Source organism: Periophthalmus magnuspinnatus, chromosome 7 (assembly GCF_009829125.3).
Source record: "Periophthalmus magnuspinnatus isolate fPerMag1 chromosome 7, fPerMag1.2.pri, whole genome shotgun sequence".
NCBI classification, from domain to species: domain Eukaryota; kingdom Metazoa; phylum Chordata; class Actinopteri; order Gobiiformes; family Gobiidae; genus Periophthalmus; species Periophthalmus magnuspinnatus.
In genome coordinates this window covers 5,217,847-5,238,668 of record NC_047132.1, presented here as the reverse complement: position 1 = coordinate 5,238,668, position 20,822 = coordinate 5,217,847, and the positions used below count along the sequence as shown (strand labels likewise).

Here is a 20,822-nt window from a genome sequence, read left to right as displayed (position 1 = left end):
GGACGTGTGACCAAAGCGTGGGACCCAGTTTCTGACGGGTTGCTTGAGTTTTGTTACAGAAGCCGTGAGGGACAGATCAGGTCAAAACAAGACACAGCAGCATTAACTATGGCTGTATTGGAAATCCAAGAGTGACAAAGGAGGAGGATCTACATGCAGCCAAGCAAAGAAGGAGCAAAGTACACAGAAATAGGTAAGACTTCAACTCTTCATGTTAGAGTACAATGAGTAAATGCAGCTAAAACATGTGATGTGTACATGGTGTGTACCTGTGTTGGCAGTACATTCTCAAAGACGTTGAATTAGATCAGGATGGCATGCATTCTTATTTCTTCCTCATTTCTCATTTCTCATTTTCTTTTTTTTTATTTTCAAAGTTTACTTAATAATGAATAATAGATGTATGTACTCTGTACTATGTAAGTCTTTGAATTAAAGGAGCACCAGGTTTTCTGGCAGATGGTCCATCAGTATTGTATAAACTTAATTTTTTATCTTTCATTTATGTAATTACAGGTGTTTTATGACCAGAAAAGTATACACGCCATTTCGTGAGCCATTCTCTGCAAAATAACAAAGACTCTAAAAAACATACATAGTGCCCCTTCAGAGTGAGTGCATTTTGGCACAGGTCCCTTTCTCTCTCAAAAATATGTCAGTTATTGCCCCTGTCCCCTCTTCCTGAGCTGGTGGTAGTCACTGCTTAGACCAGCATTTGACTGGTCACAGAAGTTACTGTAGTACATTGTGTGCCTGGTCGGCCATGACAGTGTGATGTCATAGTGCGCAGCTTGTGTGGTACACGCTGCCTCCTACAGTTTGTCTGTTCTGATGCAGGGCACGCTCACACGTGCCACAGGAGCCCTGGAGCATACAGGGGTTCTTGTGGTCACTCAGCCAGCTCTATCTGCCTCTTGACTGTGCAATCTGGTGCATGGCACTGATCACTGCTGATGGACAAGCCCCTGCTCTCAAATGTAAATGGAGAGAAAAGCCCATTCTCAAAGCCAGGCCATATGCCCGTCTGCTGATGTGAGGGTTAAGGATGCGTTCATTTGTCAACACTGAGGGGAGTCCAGGGCGTCCAGTTTAATTCATAAAATGAAGTTTGTAGAAAGACCAATTGTTTATATGATGGTCGCCACAGGAAGCAAAACTGATTTGAATTAAGAGTCTACTTCACAAAGCTGCCTTTTATTTAGTATCCTCTGCACCAATCTCTGCCACGATCCCCCATGGGAACAACATCTATATACACATGATAAAAGTATTCAGTCTTTATAAAACAATATACAGTGCACAGTATTATAGCCAATGAATATTTTCTATTATCCAGGCATGAGAAGGGCACACAGATTATGAACCAGAATCTGTAAGAGTGAACCTACGCGCACATTATTTTAAAAGGAAATTAATCGAAGCATTCCATCAAAGCTGTTTCCCACCAGTTCACAGCAACAGAAGCATGTGACGATGTTATATTCATATGACCAGGACAAAAGCTGCTTTCACACAACTCAACAACAGGCCCACAATTTGATGTCATCAAAACCAACAAGTGCTTTACAACTTGTTGTGTCAGCCAAGGGCAAGTCAACATTTTTAGACCAGAGACATCATTCCTTACAATAAAATAAATGATACATATTTTATTATCATTTATTCATCTTGTATGGACAATGTAGTATTATGTAGAGAAAGTTAGTGTTTGAGTATATGTGCGTCAATGCCAGTGGTCAGTAGTAGGTGGTGTATGGTGCTCATTCATTATTCATGGTGAAGGGTGGGCAGCATGTAAGTGACAGGGACAGACAGAAACTGCATTAATGAAACGTTTCAACTCCCTAAGGACTTCAGACCTGATGTTTGAAGGCCTGCTACTAATTCTATACTTCATCGAGAGGAATAATTATGCGGAAAATTATCCTGAAAAGTCCAAAAGACGTGATGAGCAAAGAGAGTCCTGAGTTGACTTCATAGGGAAGGTAGGTGCAGAAAATCAGTTGTAGAGGTATATACTTATTCTCTGTGTATTGAAATATATTGACAGATGATTGTATAAGTTCGTATTTCTTCCCCTTTTTTTTGGCAGTTGGAGTGTGCATCAGTAATAATGGCTTGATACCATTTTTAACTATGGACGGACTTGTTGTTCTAGTATTTTTTCTGCCATTATGTCAGCCTGTGTGGATGTTTGAGGTCCCCTTGGAAGGTACGGTGATATCTCGCCCTTTATTATGCAGATGTTGTATTTATCCAGCTTTTAATCCATCCATACTATCACTATGTTTATGTTGTAGTCAAACAGCCTCCAACCATCACCAAGCAGTCTCTGAAAGAACACATTGTTGACCCAAAGGAGACTATGGTCATAGAGTGTGAGGCTAAAGGAAACCCCTATCCCATGTAAGATCATATATTACTATCATCTGCATCACAATACCTCTGATTACTTCAAATTTTGATTGTCTTAAAAGTACTGAATTATTTGGAATTATAATTTTGTTTTCAAGTTTCTCTTGGAGGCGCAATGGGAAATATTTCAACGTTGCACGTGACTCCCAGACGTCGATGCGCAGGCGCTCAGGGACGCTGGATATTTACGCCAAGTACAATCCCGAACAGTACGAAGCAGAGTATCAGTGCATTGCTTCCAATCAGTATGGGTCTGCGTACTCCAACAAAATTAGACTCATGCTTTACAGTGAGTGTTCATATCTGTGCTGTTGAGAAATGAATGAATATGACCTTTTTATAGAAAGAAGGTGTCACTCTAACTCACCTTATCGAGCCTATCAATTGGAACGCCCTATGTGGTCCAAAATAGATTAATTTCAGTAGTGTTCAACTTAGTACATATGTATTACGCACAAATGTGGCATAAATAAATCCAATGCAAACATGATATACATTTTGACATTGATTTACTGAATAGAGTGATTAATGTTGCAAGTGCCTCTTATTTTAGTTTATTTATTTATTTATTTATTCATTTATATTTTTATTTATTCATGTTTATTTAATGTTCTCCATTGTGGTGTCTCATCAAAACCTTCTCACACTTTAGGAGCTCCAGTGTGGCCAAGGGAGATCCAGGAGCCTGTGGTGGTCAGTGCAGGTTTACCTCTGGTCCTGCCATGTGATCCCCCGGCCGGCCCCCCGAAACCTGAAACCTACTGGATGAAAAGCTGTGAGACATGTTAAAAGCTTGTAATCTTTTAGATCTTTTAGAGTTTTATGGTGACACAATACACATATTAGCAAACACTTCTGGGATCAATATGTCCTGTTGTTGTCCTGGTGTTTGTGGTCGTTTTTAGGTGTTTACCCAAAACTGTTGGGTAATGCGAGCTATATGACTGTGATTATATACATGAGAGACTTGTTTAAGAGCACAAATCATCTCACCTGCTGTAGTTCCAACTAGGTCAGTTCTTTCTGGTCAAATTGTGTTAAAACAAAGTTCAGATTAAAGTCTAACAAAGCCTCAGACAGAGCAGTGCCTACAGTGAGCAATCAGCTGCAAAGTGTCAATATAAGAATATACATTGCTCAACTTTTTTTTTTTTTACACTAAGGTGTGATAAAATCTACTTTCAGTAACTGTAGAATTTATTCAACTTTGTTGAATGAACATAACTCCTGAGTGTTTTCCTGCAGGCTCCTATGCCAGACCATTTAACTGGCCCGTTCAGACGGCGTTCCCCACCATGAAGGCTGTGCCCCAGGACCGCAGAGTTTCAATGGGTGTCAGTGGAGATCTGTACTTCTCCAATGTCCTGTTCAACGACTCTGTGTCTGACTTCTGCTGTAACACGCGTTTCCCGTACAAGAACATGATCCAGCAGAAGATGCCTGTGGTCGTGAAGGTGCTAATTGGTAAATATGAAGCACTCATTTCTACGTTTATTCTCCTGTAACCCATCTTAAAGGTGCACTGTAACTTTTCTTTTGAAGGGGTCCACTACATGTTTGTCTCCATGGAGATGTTATTACTTTGCCTATATGTTCTATATTGTTATCAGTCAACATAGAAACAAGCAGGTCACATCACCAGGACAAGTTACTGATCACATCTTACAGTAAAAATGCATGTTTTTCAAGGTATTTGCAATAAAAAAACCTGTAATTGAATAAGTGCCAGATGGACACATTTAGTGCCACACTGTGGACCATCACAGGCCAAGCAAGAGACCAGAGAAGTTACATAGTGCCCCTTTAAAATCTAAAATCTAATAATAGTTAATAATAATAATAATAATAATAATAATAATAATAATAATAATAATAATAATAATAATAATAATAATAATAATAATAATAATAATAATAATTGGTATTTGGGTAAAAATTGAACATATTATTTTTAATACTATAACATATGTGTTGTAGGTTAAAATACATGTTATAATTTATTAGTTTGTATTTCATGTTTCAGCCTCTGTAAATTAGTGGCTTTTCCCCTGGGATACACCCATAATTATGAATTATTTTAATTTCACCAGTTTTGTAATTGAGCAATATTTGTAATCAGGATTTGATTAATTGCCCTGATCTGACCTCTCCCTCAGAAACCATGGTCTAATTACTTACTTTTAACTAGTAACAGAGAATAAACAGCTCTATGTTTATTTTAATGATCATAACCCATTTACACCTGAAGAACTTTTTGTTTGTTTTATTTTATTTCAGACTGGTTAATTTGCTCCCACCTTGCTGCTTTACTAAGTGTGGTGAGTGTGTGCTAACTTGAACTTAACAAGCTGTTAAATGAATTGAAATAGTGGGAGCATGTGAAAAGCAGTACTGTGTTCTTGTGTATAGCACGCTCAGTGGTAGAGGCTGCCCCCACCTGGCTGTCCCCTGTCGGTTCATCCAGCTCTGTGCTGGTGCTGCAGGGGGAGGAGCTGCTGCTGGAGTGTATAGCTGCAGGCATGTAAGTGCAATACCCATAAATATTCTATTATTGCAGTCATTTCTTTACTTTGCTCATTAATTATTATGTGTTTATTACCAGAGGTGTGGTAAAATAGCAAAATACCGATATGCATACTATATTTAGCATCGCAGTAACAATATTGTGGGCCGTTGTATTGAGTATTTATGGTACATTTTACAAAATTATCTTGGGACAGTGCTACAATTTTTTTTTTTTTTTATTTTTTTTTTGCTTGTTTATGGCAAAGGAAACTTATTTATGCACTACATTTCACATATTCAATGTTTTGGTGATTAAAATGTGTGTATTTTATTTTGTGTGTAAGTTTGTGCAGGAAGTGGTTTAGCAAAAAAAAAAAAAAGTTAAATATATTTGGTTCTTAAAAATACTTAAAATTGCATATATAAATTCCATATATTGTATCAAATCAGATGTGACCCCATGGTTCCCTGCCCTATTTATTACTGTTTTACTGTATTACTGAGATCGACCAATATGCGTTTTTTCATGGCTGATGTCAATACTGATTGTTTAGAATACAGAGTAACCGATGGCCGATAAGCTCTGCCAATATTTTTGGGCTGATATGTAGAGCTGATTTTGGTTATTTTCCCAGATTATGCTATTTTAATGTACCACAAACTCATCCCAGTCCTTATTTCCCACAAACCTATAAGATGTCTCTATAGTCGCATTTGTGCAGCTATCTCTTTGTATTAAAGTGTTGATTTAAAGCTTTATGTGTTTTAGGCAGCAGACTGGACCAAAACAAATATCGGCCTATGATGGAAATTTAAGGCCAAAAGCTGATTCACTAAAATGTCCAAATATCGGCCTCATATATGGGTCTATCTTTATTACTGTTCAGTTGGTCTTTATTTCTAAGATTCTTTTTGCATTTTTGATCAACTGTTTTTGAGTAATTTAACAAAGATACTGTAGCTGTATTGACACTTGGTTTAATCCCCAATTTGAGTTCTGATGGAGGTTCTGCTCTAGTGTTTGTTTAGACTAGGTGTAGTTCTGGTTGTAGTCCCAGTTTTGAAGCGTGAACATGACCTAAAGCTTCTTCCATCTCAGGCCCACTCCTCATATCACTTGGACTAAAAATGGCGGAAGTCTGGATGTGACTTCACGAATGAAAGTCAAGAATTTTAACAAGTTAATTCAAATCCCAAAGGCTGCTTTTGAAGATGCTGGTGAATACATTTGCAGAGCCACTAATAAGCTGGGCTATATTGAGCACATCATAACAGTTAAGGTCAAAGGTAAGGCTGTGTTATGGTAATTTAGCTCTCATTATGTACAGTCAATTAACTCATCTACATTGTATTTCAGCGGCTCCTTTCTGGTTGGAAAAACCCACTAATTTGATCTTGGCTCCTGAGGAAAATGGACGTCTAGTTTGCCAAGCGGACGGTGTACCTCGTCCCACTATTGAATGGTTTATAAATGGAGAACCTATTGAATGTATGTATGGAAATGATACGTAATAACCAGGAGTTTGTTTCATTGTAATCAAATTAAAATTGCAATTTGAATAGATAGAAAGGCTGCAGTTTTTGAAGTATCATACGTTCATGTACAAACAACAAAATATCTTATTCTTCATAAAAATGTTACTTTGTCAGTTTTAAAATCCAGTCTTTTTGTCAATTCTTCTAGAAGTAGATAAAATGTGAACTTTGAACCAATGATTTCCAAAGTCATCCAGTCCTAATAATCACCATCGTAGTTACATCTTTATGTGACTTTTGCATTTTTCCTTATATTCTTTGCAGTCGCCACCCACCAGCCCAACAGAGTGGTCTCAGGAGACGCTCTTATCTTTCGCAGTGCAACAGTAGAAAACACTGCTGTCTATCAGTGTAATGCATCCAATCAATTTGGCTATCTACTGGCCAACGCTTTTGTCAATGTTCTCCGTGAGTAAATCATCATATTTAAAGGTGAACTATGTAACTTTTCTTGTGCAGGGGTCAACAGACGTATCCCCATTGTTTTGCCTGGTATGTTCCACTGTATGGCATTAATATTCTAAAGAGATCCGGTCAACCTTTAACTCTAAATATTTGATTCTGCTCTTAATGGATTTCAGTTTCCTGTTATATGCAACATTTGAGGACTTTTTCCATTAAAAAAAAAAGAAGAAGAATTTTTTATGTTAACAGTCCTAATTTTTCACCTTTCATATAGCCTGATGCCCATTCTGAAATCAGCATATTTTGTATGGCATTACATTCATCAGTTATTGCAATAACATTTACATGGAGACAAGCACAAAAGTGACATTGTACACCTTTACCTCTAAGGCTGACTATTGTAATGACTGTTTAACCATTTACTGAAGTTACACCGTCATTTTCTATACATTCAGATGCCACACCTCGTATCCTTAGTCCCAGAAGTGAGTACCTTAAGGTGATCGAGGGCACACACGCCTTTTTAGACTGTCTCTACTTTGGATCTCCACTGCCTGAATTACGATGGTAAGGCATGTTTTTGTATAACCACAACCATGTACAGAAGCGGCTTGGATGAGCAACCAAACGTCAACCTACAACTTTTTGCTCAGTTGACAAATTAGAATTTTTCTTTTACAACATGGTTTAAAATTCAGATATAGGTTAAAGTATGTTAAGGTTAGGGAAGAAGTGATTATGGTTAAAGTTAGGATATGTCTCCTGTAAATAAATGTCAATGTAGTCAATGTAATGTCTAAACCCAATGTGTGTGTTTTTGTCTGCGTGTTTTTGTGTGTCTGTGTGTGTGAAGGTCAAAATATGGACAGGGGAATCTAGAAGGCAATCGATTTAAGACCCACAGAAATGGCACTCTGCAGATAAATCGCATTCGAATCGAGGACCAGGGGACGTACCTCTGTGTGGTCAGTAACATCGCAGGAAGAGAGGAGAGCCAAGTTCAGGTCGAGGTTAAAGGTAACTAATTATAACTATTATTTTAATAGCCTTGGAATTAGTTTTTTATTAAATTAGTTTTAATTCAGTTTTGTTATATTGTCATTTGTCAAAGAGACTTTAAAATGTCTTAGAAGAACAGTCTTCTTGTTGTAGTTGTTTTACACGAGGTCTTGTATAGTAATGATTTATTGGATGATGAGTAATGTACAGTTGATTGTCCCAGGGTTTCTCTGTCTGTGTTTAATGATTGTGAATTGAACTGCCTCTTGGCCAAGACACTCTCGGGAAAAGAGATTTTTAATGACAATGATTCTCTTGGTAAAATAAAAGTAAAAAAATATGTGATATCAGTATTGTATTGCAAATTTAAAGACAGTTCATGTGTTTTCAGTGATATGGTACGTTTTTCGATATTCTTTTCTTAGAGCCTACAGTAATTGTCACAAAGCCCCAGAATACAAAGGTAATACGTGGAACAGATGTGCGTTTAGAGTGTGTGGTTAAATCTGACTCTACTGCATCTGTCACTACAACCTGGATGAAAGATAAGAGATACGTCACTCTCGGCTGGAGGTGAGTCATAGTAATATAACTTTGACAGAGACCTGTTATGCTTAATCAACCCTTTGCAGCTTTTAAATGTGTAATACAGTGGTCCCTGGTTTATCGTGGTAGTATACCGCGAAGTATCAGCTTTATTTTTTACAAGTATTCTATATGTTTTTGGCTGTAAAACCCCTCACCACACACTTTATACACTTTTCTCACACAGGCATTAACATTTTCTCACATTTCTCTCTTGTTTAAACACTCTCAAAGTTCAAGCCTTCGTATATTATATCCCTCTTCCTCGATGATCGCTTTAAATGTGTTCACATGCCTCTGCTCCAGTGGTATCCGCAGAGGCGCCTCTCCGTTTCATTCACATATGTTAAAGTAGTGCTATTTTGCCACGTTATCTTCTTCTAAACAAACAGAAATACTTTGTTTGAAATCATTATATAAGCAACTGAACGCAAGGGTTCCTACATTTAAAAAAAAAAAAAGACCATACATCTTCACCTTCTGATGATTTTAGTGGTAAAATTTAATTGTATTCAAAGTTTTATCTTTTAGAATCGTGTTCAAACTAGCAAAGCTGCTAATTTCTCATAAATGGTAAATGGTCAAATTCTAATATAACCCTTTTCAAACAAAACATACATTAGTCCCTAGTGTTATAGTGACAAATATCTGCCAAGTCATACATTTTCTACACTGCACATGTCTAAGAGCAATATTCCCAATTCAAATTCAAATATGTTCAGTTTTAATAATGTTTTCGTCTTTGTCTAGATTTAACATGGAGGAAGCAAATCTGCTCATCAATAATGTAAACAGGGGTGATGAGGGGAACTACACGTGCATAGCTAAAGGAGAACTGGATCAAAAGTCTGCATCAGCACAGCTACTGATCATGGGTAACATAACATTATTATTACTGTGTTTTTGTAGTGTTTTACTGATTTAAACTAACAGACGCTTTTTTACGTTAGATCGGCCTGACCCTCCCACTGATTTACAGCTGTCAGATCCATATGAACGAACTGTGAGACTGACGTGGGTTCCTGGAGACAGTAACCACAGTCCAATCACAGGTTAGAACCAGACGACATCAAAAGAGTAGAGAGAAGCATGATTTTTAATAATATTGCAATTTTGTGGTGTGGGTTGGATACATTTTTTTGGTTAATGGGCTTTTATATAAATGATATAGTTCAACACGTGGTATAGATTTTACTTTTTGGATGTTTCCTATATGATAATACTAATATAGACAAGAATACAATATTTATTTATGTATTTAAACATACAAAGAATTTACAAAAGGAGCAGAAAGAAGAGCAATCGAACCTTTTGCATGTTTGTCTATTAAATGCTTTTAATACTGATGGCTACTTTAAAACATTTCACCAAACATTTCCATTTAAATCACATATATCTGTTATTCATTTACATTTTCTTTTCAAATTCTAGGATGTTAATATGGAAAACTCTTACAGTGTATTGATTTTTGTAAGAAATATTCAAAAGTTAAATCTCTGATTAATGAAACATTATTTACATTAATTAAAAGGTCCATGATGTCACTTTACAACACAATAAATTACATACTAGCATTATTAATGTTATCTACATCCTAAAACGATGCTTTGTAAATCTCAAAAACATCCATTATTGACGTAAATGAATTTGTTTGACTCTTGCAGAGTATTTGGTGCAGTACGATGATGATGACTGGTTACCCTGGAAGTGGAGAAATCTGTCGTCGTATCCTGGCAACCTCAATTCTGTGATACTGCACCTCATCCCCTTCACGTACTACGAGTTTCGAGTGATAGCCGTCAACGAAATTGGGCCAAGTCGTCCCAGTCGCTCCTCCTCCCGTTTCCAGAGCAGTGGTGCACGTAAGTAAATATTTTAATGGAAATACTCCATTGTGAGATGATAAAGTTCTTCTTTATATAGCGATGGTAATGTTATTTTGAATATAGAATGTTATTTTTAATACAAAAATATAGTTGTTTCTTATACAGTGATCTTTAGTATTGATAGTTTAACAGTCCTATAAAGCAGAATTATTAATTTACTGATATTTAACTTCTAACTACCATGACAAACCTCTTGCTTTTTTACAGCCCCAGATGTTATACCAAAAAATCTAAAAGGTGTGGGGACATGGAGGAATAACATGGAAATCAGCTGGGAGGTATAGTAAAATAAAAGCAACACACTTTTCTGATTTTAATAATTTGTCTTAAAGATTGAACATTTTATATTATTTTCAGCCTCTGTCCTATCGAGAGTGGAACGGGCCTCACCTCAAATATTTGGTTTGGTGGAGAAGGAGAGATTCCAGAGAAGAATGGAAAAACGCTACTACAAAATGGTTGAGATACTACATTTACGATGCCGATACTTTTACTCCATATGAGCTCAAGATTCAAGCTGTCAATGAATTTGGGCTGGGGCCAGAGTCGCCTGTGGTCATTGGCTACTCTGGAGAGGATCGTAAGCAGGACACACTACAAAATCTCATATTTTAAATTTTCATATAAGTACTTCTGACTAGCTTGAATTAGGGATGCAAGATTAATCTCAATTGAATCAAAATCATAATTTGGATGGGTGCAATTATCTTACAAATAATTGTGTTTTATTCTGCATAAAAATGGGTAGCCCTGTAGTTTAGATCTGCACCAACATGTTCTGAAATGTGATTCTTGTATTAGTTTGTAAGTTCACATTTCTGTATTTTTGTAATTTTTTCTGGATTCGTGAAGTTTGAACAAAATCCTATTAAACACATAAATCGCAAATCTAATCACAATGCTTGTCAGAAAAAAAATTCCTTTGATATTTTCCCAAATCGTTCAGCTCTATTTTACAGTGGTCCCTCACTATATCGTGGTTCAGCTTTCGCATTTTCGCTGTTTTGCGAATTTTTTTTGTGGTATTTTGCATGCTTTTTTTTTTTACAGTGTATGATCGAGCATTGTGTTCTGTGTCCTGATTGGCTAAGGGACTGTAGACCATTGTCCATCAGTCTCCTCTGTGCCGTGTCTCCTGTACAGTACAGAATGTGTTCACATTCTGTACTGTACAGGAGACTTTCTCTTAGCCAAATTGCAAAGTCTACAAATGCAAGTTTTCTCCTCGACAAAACCCACAATGTCGATGAAACATTCTGCACCGATATAGGCGCCTACGAAGGTTTGAACTTTGAGAGTGTTTAAACAAGAGAGAAATGTGAGAAAATGTTAATGCCTGTGTGAGAAAGGTGTATAAAGTGTGTGGTGAGGGGTTTTACAGCTGCAAAACATATAGAATAAAGGTAAAAAATAAAGCTGATACTTCTCGGATTTCGCCTATTGCAGCTTATTTTTAGAACGTAACCCCCGCGATAAATGAGAGACCACTGTATTTATCCTTTCGACATTTATATGACTAGTAGTGAAATATTTTAATTGTGTAACTTAAAACAAGAACATTTTGCACAGGTGAATTATTTGCCTAAAATAATAATATTTAAAAAAGAAGTTGGTCTGAAGTATCTTGGATCATTATATAATTGGCTGTATTACATTTTTTCAAACATTTTTGCAATATTTACTCACTGTATAATGGTTAAATTGTTTGCCACTGACATGGGTACCTCAGATATAGATTTTTGAAATACTCTTTGCTCCAGGTCCAGTTGCAGCCCCCCTGAACCTGAGAGTGTCAGACATTGAAAGCACTCAGGTCACTCTGCATTGGGACACGGTCGACAAAAGCTCTATTATGGGTGAACTAAAAGAATACAAGGTGAGTGGCCGAATTGTTTTACTCAATTTGTCGTTCTTGTCTTTTGCATTTGTGTGACGTCATTACATCGTAGAGCCTCATAAAATTATAATTCAGTGGGAGAGCAGGTCAGAATTAGTTTTACCTGTGTTTATGATCAAAAACTTTTTGTAATTATTCATTTTCGGTTGGAGGATCTCATTTAAAAATACAAATATGAAAAAATGAATCATTATTATATTTTGATTGATCACGCGTGCTTGAGTAATCACGCATCGTCCTGCATTTGAGTCGCAAGGGCTCATAAAATTCTGTTTTCACCTAGCCCCTATCCCCACCCACAGTGTTGTACTTTCAGTTCTTTGGAAAACATCAGATTCAAACATGTTGCTATGAGGACTGCACCAGAGATAGCAATCAAATTGAAGTCATAGTTTGAGTTGGCTTAGTTATTAAATTGCAAAGGCTGCATGTATTTAGATAATAGATTGTTCTCTGCAAACAAAATATCCTGTCTTTTTTATAGAACATTCTGGTTGTACCTGTAGTTTAGATCTCTACAAATATGTTCTGAAATGCATGGGATTCAGTGTTACAACAAACATTGATACATCGCAAATGTTACTACACTGAAATAATACCATGAAGATAAGCGGCAAACAGCCAAGAATCGCCTCAGCAGAATAGGAAGTCAATGCGCCTGCTTCTATTACAAAGAACATATAGACATTTCTTATGCAGCACTGTCATCTTCTTGAACCTAAAAGCATTTATATTTTACTGTACCAGGTTTATTACTGGAGAGACAGCAGCCAGTTGAGGTGGCACAGAGTCAACAGAGGCATGAAGTCCAAATCATTTCCAGATGACAGCCCAGAGCCCTCTGGAGTCCTCACTGATCTCATCCCCTACAGCAACTACAAGATGTACATTGTGGTGGCCAACAGTCGCTATGAAGGACCGGCCAGTAATTACATCCACTTCTCCACACCTGAAGGGGGTAAGTACCCAAACGTGAGTGGGATTTTTACTCAGTTTCTATCACAGACACCCCAAATGAACTTTCCTCCACTGTGCCCGCTGTGCCCTGCTGTTTTCTCTCAGTACCATCTGTTCCAAAGTCTTTCCGGATCCAACAGCGACATCTGGACAGTATTTACGTTGACTGGGAGCTGCCAGCAGAGCCCAATGGAGTTATCACTGGGTACTCCCTTAAGTACCAGACAGGTACTCTCACCTCTTCATCCAATTCACTCTAGTCTTACACTTTTGACCAATGAGGTTCATCTGGTCTCCCGTTAATTTATTTTAATAGATTATTGTTTCAGACCAAGGTTTAGTTTGTTTTTATACCTGACAGTTTCAACTGCGGTCGTCCTCAGAGCCTCACTTACACTTTTGAGTTTTAATTACAGAATCTATAGCATAAATAAACAATCAAAAATGGATAGATAGTTGGATGGGGATAAGTGTACTGAGATTATGGTGCCATATTTTGCTCTAACAAATTTTATGAAAAACAAATACACAGCAGTTTGTTTTGTTTTCATTTAGACTCCAACAAGGACACAGAAATGGATGTACATAAAACATTCACACTCGCAATAGAACATAAGCAAAACAGTATAAAATAAGTATATATTAAATCAAATATTATCAAAACATATTTAAAAAGTGAATTAAATTGAATACAAAGTAAAATAATTAATAAAAAGTCCTACTGAATGCCAAATAAGTAGTAATAGTTAATAATATGAATCACATCCTATTAATTGTATAGTGGCACAGTGGTCAGCTGTCCTGCCTCACAGTGACAAGGTCATGGTTTTAATTCTCAGACATGGCCTTTCTTCGTGGAGTTTGCATGTTCGACTTGTGTCTGTACAGGTTTTTCTTGGGTGTTCTGGTTTTCCCTTCCACTCATGTACATGTAAAATGGGGTTCCCTCTGTAAAAGACATCTTAATCTCAGTGGAAGTCGAGATGGCATCATCATAGTTTCCCCACTAATAGGAAAGCCCGCTATAGTATGCTACTGTTAAGCACACTTCCGTGACATATCCAAGGGCTTCGGAATGATAAAACATTAGGACTATTGCAATAGCTATTAACAATTTAAAGCGCAATATTATAGGTTTTGAAAAAGTCTTCAAATGGTTGCATATAACAGGAAACTGAACCCATGAACAGTTGTATACGTTGCATAGGCCTGTCATGATAATACATTTTGAAGTACGATATATTGGTGAAGAAAATATTGACAATAAACAATAATATTTAATGCCATTATGTCACTGACATGAAGCAGGATTTCGCCAAAACACTTATTCTACAGTGGGGCAAAAAAGTATTTAGTCACCACCAATTGTGCAAGTTCTCCCACTTAAAAACATGAGAGAGGACTTTTCATCATAGGTTCAATTCAACTATGAGAGACAGAAGAGAGAAGAGAAAAAAAACAACAACAAAAAAAACACAGAAAATCACATCGTCTGATTTTTAAATAATTTATTTGAAAATTATGGTGGAAATTTGGTGGTATTTGGTCAATAACAAAAGTTCATCTCAATACTTTGTTATATACCCTTTCTTGGCAATGACAGTTGTCAAACGTTTTCTGTAAGTCTCCACAGGTTTTCACACACTGTTTCTGGTAGTTTGGCTCATTCCTCTGCAGATTTCCTCTAGAGCAGTGATGTTTTGGGGCTGTCGCTGGACAACACGGACTTTCTACTCCCTCCAAAGATTTTCTGGGGTTGAGATCTGGAGACTGGCTAGGCCACTCCAGGACCTTCAAATACTTCTTACGAAGCCACTTCGTTGCCTGGGTGGTGTGTTTGGGATCATTGTCATGCTGAAAGACCCAGCCACGTTTCTTCTTCAATGCCCTTGCTGATGAAGGAGGTTTTCACTCAAAATCTCATGATACACGGGCCCATTCATTCTTTCCTTTACACGGATCAGTCGTCCTGATCTCTTTGCAGAAAAACAGGCCCAAAGCATGATGTTTTCACCCTCATGCTTGACAGTAGGAACAGTGTTCACCAGTGTTGAGTTTTTACCAAAATGTTCTATTTTGGTTTTCATCTGACCATATGACATTCTCTCAATCTTCTGGATCATTCAAATCCTCTCTAGCAAACTTCAGACGGCCCTGGACATGTCCTGGCTTAAGCAGGGGGACACGTCTGGCACTGCACCCTGGTGGTGTAGTGTATTACTGTACTTTATCACTGTGCCCCCCCTTCCGTTTGTGCTCACAGTTCTTGTGGTCATTTTGACCCCATGGGGTGAAATCTTGCGTGGAGCCCCAGATCGAGGGAGATTATCAGTGGTCTTGTATGTCTTCCATTCAATCAATCAATCAACATTTATTTATAGAGCACTTTACAACACTCAAGGTGACCAAAGTGCTTTCCAGTAAAATCAAATTAAAACAAGTTAAAATCATACTAAAACAGTAAAATAGGAGAATAAAATAGAATAAAATACATTAATACAACAAATTATAAATAATGATAATGTGTCACAACATTACTAAGTGTTGAAAGCCAGTCTGAATAAATATGTTTTAAGCCTGGATTTAAAAAGACTGAAGTCAGTAATGGTGCGCACATCAGGAGGCAGTTTGTTCCAGAGTTTGGGCCCAGCAACAGAGAAGGCCCGATCACCCCAGTGTTTGTATTTAGTTTTTGGAACTTCCAAAAGGAGTTGATTTGATGACCTCAAGGCCCGGTTTGGATTTCGGACCACCAACAGTTCAGCCAAGTAGGGCGGGGCGAGGCCATTAAGAACTTTAAAAACAAAAAGTAAAATTTTAAAATCAACTCTAAAAGTAACAGGAAGCCAATGGAGTGAATAAAGGACTGGGGTGATGTGTTGGCATCTGGATGTGTTGGTTAAAAATCGTGCTGCAGCATTTTGCACAAGTTGGAGGCGACCCAGGGACGACTGAGAGACACCAACATAAAGTGAGTTACAATAATCTATTCTAGAGCTGATAAAAGCATGAATCGTTTTCTCAAGGTCATTGCAGTTTAAAAATTGCTTAACTTTTGTTAAAAGACGTAGCTGAAAAAAGCTTGCTCTGACCACGCTGTCAATTTGTTTGTCAAATTTAAAAGCGTTGTCAAGAATGACCCTGAGATTTTTAACAGTTGGTCTGAGCCTTGAGGTCAGTGAGCCAAGATTTAAGGGGGCAGAATCACCAAACAAAATATATTCTGTTTTTTCTTCATTTAAATGCAGAAAATTTTGTCCTAACCACAGCTTGATATCTGCAATGCAATTCCATTTTCTAATAATTGCTCCCACAGTTGATTTCTTCACACCAAGCTGTTTACCTATTGCAGATTCAGTCTTCGGGGCCTGGTGCAGGTCTACAGTTTTGTTTCTGGTGTCCTTTGACAGCTCTTTGGCCTTGGCCATAGTTTGGAGTCTGACTGTTTGAGGTTGTGGACAGGTGTCTTTTATACTGATGACGAGTTCAAACAGGTGCCATTAATACAGGTAACGAGTGGAGGACAGAGGAGCCTCTTAAAGAAGAAGTGACAGGTCTGTGAGAGCCACAAATCTTGCTTGTTTGTAGGTGACCAAATACTTATTTTATCAAGAAATGTATCAATTAATTCATTAAAAATCCTACAATATGATTTCCTGGATTATTTCCCTCCGTTCTGTCTCATAGTTGAAGTGAACCTATGATGAAAATTACGGGCCTCTCTCATCTTTTTAAGTGGGAGAACTTGCACAGTTGGTGACTGACTAAATACTTTTTAGCCCCACTGTATATGTACAGTATTTTTAATGAACATGATCTGTAATATATCAACAAAACACTTAATGAGTCATAGAATTTATTGATTTTACCCTTTACTGCTCAAATCATTAGAAAAGTGTAAAAAATAAGAAAAAGTTTCCCACTAAATATTGACCCCCAAAAATAATTGTTCCATCTATCATGTATTGTATAAGTCGATATAGTAATTATTGTGACAGGCTTACCCTTGCATGCACAATGGTCTGCTTGAGTAAGATGTAACAGCTGTAATACTGAAAATACAAGATCTCACCTGAAAAAGTATCACAAGTATCACAAGAGGGTAATAAACACTTGAGAATGCAATCTGCAGGAGATAGGGCTCTTAAAACAGCGCTTTAATGCACTTAGCCTTTCTGAGGGCCCTTATTGCTCACTGAAACGTGCTTTCTCTTCACAGTGAACGCCACCAGAGGAGAGGAGCTGCGGGTCGAGGAGTTTCCTCCAAATGTCACTAGTTTTTCCATTCGTCGCTTTGACCGTTACACACGCTACCGCTTCTCCATCGCAGCCCGCACTCGGATTGGGCTCGGGGAATGGTACACGGAGGAGTCGCCCCACTACACCACTGAAAGTAACTCAAAATCTACACTAATACTATACAAGAATCCCATGAATTTCAGATCATGTTTGTAGAGGTCTAAGCTACAGGAACAACAAGAATTTTCAAGTCGGAAAATTTAATATTATTTCTCAGAAAAAATTCCAATCCCATATTTCCAAAATTGTTTAGCAAAATTACAGCAGCTATGGAGCTCCACAGTGACCACTCACCCCCGGTTCTGGAAATAATAAGTAATTTCCCATTCAATTCCCAAACAATTTTCCCCCCCAAAAATATATTAAAAGTTTGAAAAATTATATTAAAAGTCAGGGCTAATCAGATATGTGGAAACTAATGACCACAAGACCTATAATTTAATTTAAAATCTGTTTGAGAAACTTTATAAACTGATGGTTTATTAAAACATTTTCCCTAATCTTGTGTTTTAAACATGCTTTTTTGGCTTAAAACTACAGTGTTATTAGCTGGTTAGCCTCTGTCATGTCTTTAAACTCCTAACATTTGGATTTTCAATGGGAAAAATGAATAGTAAATTGACTTCTGGGACCAGAGCAGACTTCGTAGTGGACTGTTGAGCTCCTTTAAACAGGAGGGCCCTATTGTGTGTTGTGTTTTCAGTTTATGCTCAGGACCAGGTGGACATCACGACTCAGGGCTGGTTCATCGGGATCATGTGTGCTGTGGCGCTGCTTGTTCTCATTTTACTGATCGTGTGCTTCATCAAGAGGAGCCGAGGAGGAAAATACCCAGGTAAACCCCTTAGAGGACTATAACAGAACTGCATAATATGAGAAATGTCATAGCAATAGATTGACGTCAAAGTTTTTGTTATATTAATTTTGCGGCCCAGGTATTTGTCAAATAATTAACTTCTTGTTATTTGTTCTTCTAATTACATAAACTACAACGTATAAGTCTGTTTTGCTTACTTATGTATTTGCAACCTTGTGCTGTATATAAGATGTTGATGAGACCAGCTTGTTTGGTTGCAGTTCGAGAAAAGAAAGACATTTCTCTGGAGCCAGTTGACAACAAAGAACCAGAAGGATCATTTGATTATAGGTAAGCAGTTAAAGAGGAAAAAAATTGCTGAGTTACAAATAGTTTCTTAGGTTTATGGTTCAGACAAACTATGTAAGATAGAATCTTATGTCATGTCATGATTTTAATTCTCTCCATGTTAATATTAATCTATTTTTTCCTGTTTTAATTCATGGTGTTTTTCCTCTCTCTTTACACCCTGCACCTTGATCTTTTCATGCCATATTACTCAAGGAATCTTGAAAGGTATAAAGACTTAATATGGATAGTTGAATCTCTATGTGTAGTTTAAATATTGCATTAGTTTTCATAATGTTCTCATTTCAGAATAACCCGCGTGGCAATTTTGCCTTATCACCCTCGACGGTAAGGTTCTATTCGTTTCACAGCTAAATTAATAAAGAATAAATCCCATCTGTGTGCAGTTTAAATATAAATGTTTTCAACCGTGTAATAACTGTAGCGCTCTGTTTCGTGTCTATATGTTTGTAATTTGGATAAAACAATATTACAAAATGTTTACCTTTTTATCTGAGAACACAAATGTCATGTGTGTTTACTTTTTTTCTTTAGGGAGGAAGAACGAGGGATTCAGAGAGGGCAGCCATCTTTGGAGTCCATGATGAAGCGCTCGTACAGTGATGACAGTTTAGTGGACTACAGTGAAGGAGGAGAGAACCCCTTTAACGAGGATGGCTCCTTCATTGGGCAGTACACAGGAGCCAGGAGGGACGTACGGGACCTGGACTTTAGTGGAGGCCTCAACAGCATCTACTCCCTGGCATAAAAACTCAACCAAGACAGAGGCGGGAGGAATATTATCTGACATGTTGGTTTTTTTTTAGAATATGTAGTTTTCAGTAATAAATTGAATATTTTGTTACACATTTTTGAAACCATAAAAACTGCCAATAGTAAAAGCTTTATTGGTTTCATTGGTTTAAGTGACATTTCTACATTTTTGAAGATTTGAACTTATTTCTGAAGAATTAATTTTTTTTTAAAATTTATTTCTTTATTTAGTTTTTTAACAAACAAAAGCTACAGACTTTTGGTAAAAGAGACATTTATGCACATTAGTGGTAACTTTTTGGCGACTTTTTGAGCAGTGCATGAACCTAAACTACAAAGTCCCCAACCAAAGGGAAGAAACAAGTACACCACTGCAATTTTAAAAAAAAAACATTGTGTAGACTTCATCCAACAGGACAGATGTGAGCCCGAAACACAGAAGAAGAGAAATGATTGGGACCAGCAACTGAACTTGGATGCAGCAGCTTAAACTATTGTGTAACACGTTATTGAGACTGCAGGAGATCTCACAATAAAGAGTACTTTTCCTTAATGCCTCCACAGTATGGCATTGGACTTATTTACGTTACTATGGTGCATTGCAACACAATAACATATCCAAAGAAGCAACCTGTGGGACAACCGTCCACATTAAAAATTACACAGTGCACCTTTAATACCATACAAACATATTGTCTGATTATCAATCTTGGGATAATCAAATATACATATTGATATATTCATTTGTCTCATTATTGTCCATCTCTACACAAGGATACTATTTCTTCAGTTCACTTGAGGATTCTGGTGGAGCATGTCTTCTGGGCCCTGAGTCACATTTATGTTTTAAAAGAACTCTCTGATGTGAAGTCATAGTATTTTCAGACCAGACTACAACAGTCCTGAAGATTAACTTAATTATAAGAGGGACTTTTGTTTCACTGAATGCACCTTTTGTGTTTATTCATTTTAAGCCAAGGACCTATATGGAAATGCACAAATGTCTGTTTATGTGTTTAACTATTGTAGAAGAAAAAAAATGTTTGTTGATAAAAAAGACTGTGAAAAAGCTATCCAACTAACAAACACAGATTTTATTAACCAAAGTCTCATTGTTACATTTGATTGTAGTGTTCATAATACAATAATTGTGAGTAAAACTAACTGAGAAGCATCAGATTCTTTACTTACTTGGTGATGATACAAAGGCGCTGTACCAGAGTTTTACTGTCTTAAGAAGATGAAAAACAGAACTGTGAACAGTTCTGTTTTTAAAAAGGTTCACCCAATTTCAATTTTTTCCACTACCGCATGCACATACAGAAGAATAATCAGTCCTCTGTACTTTTTTATTTACAACATGAAGTCCATATTTGCAACAGAGAAAGGAACATTAAGTGGATATACAAAAGTGACAAAT

General features: G+C 37.1%; 1 protein-coding gene across 1 annotated transcript; it reads left to right on the top strand.

Moving 5' to 3' along the window:
- Positions 1–60: 60 nt before the first annotated feature.
- LOC117373613 (neurofascin-like) lies at positions 61–19,528 on the top strand. The gene is made up of 28 exons (XM_033969675.2): positions 61–193; positions 1,850–1,985; positions 2,093–2,212; positions 2,301–2,406; positions 2,514–2,704; positions 3,068–3,190; positions 3,661–3,879; positions 4,825–4,936; positions 6,020–6,207; positions 6,278–6,409; positions 6,721–6,864; positions 7,317–7,428; positions 7,715–7,878; positions 8,286–8,433; positions 9,196–9,320; positions 9,396–9,497; positions 10,110–10,307; positions 10,539–10,609; positions 10,689–10,911; positions 12,092–12,207; positions 12,976–13,186; positions 13,291–13,413; positions 17,405–17,578; positions 18,188–18,319; positions 18,562–18,631; positions 18,845–18,856; positions 18,938–18,976; positions 19,184–19,528. The coding sequence occupies exons 3-28, from the start codon at positions 2,137–2,139 to the stop codon at positions 19,395–19,397; spliced, it is 3,525 nt and encodes a 1,174-aa protein (XP_033825566.1). The 5' UTR covers positions 61–193; positions 1,850–1,985; positions 2,093–2,136; the 3' UTR covers positions 19,398–19,528.
- The last annotated feature ends 1,294 nt before the right edge of the window (positions 19,529–20,822 follow it).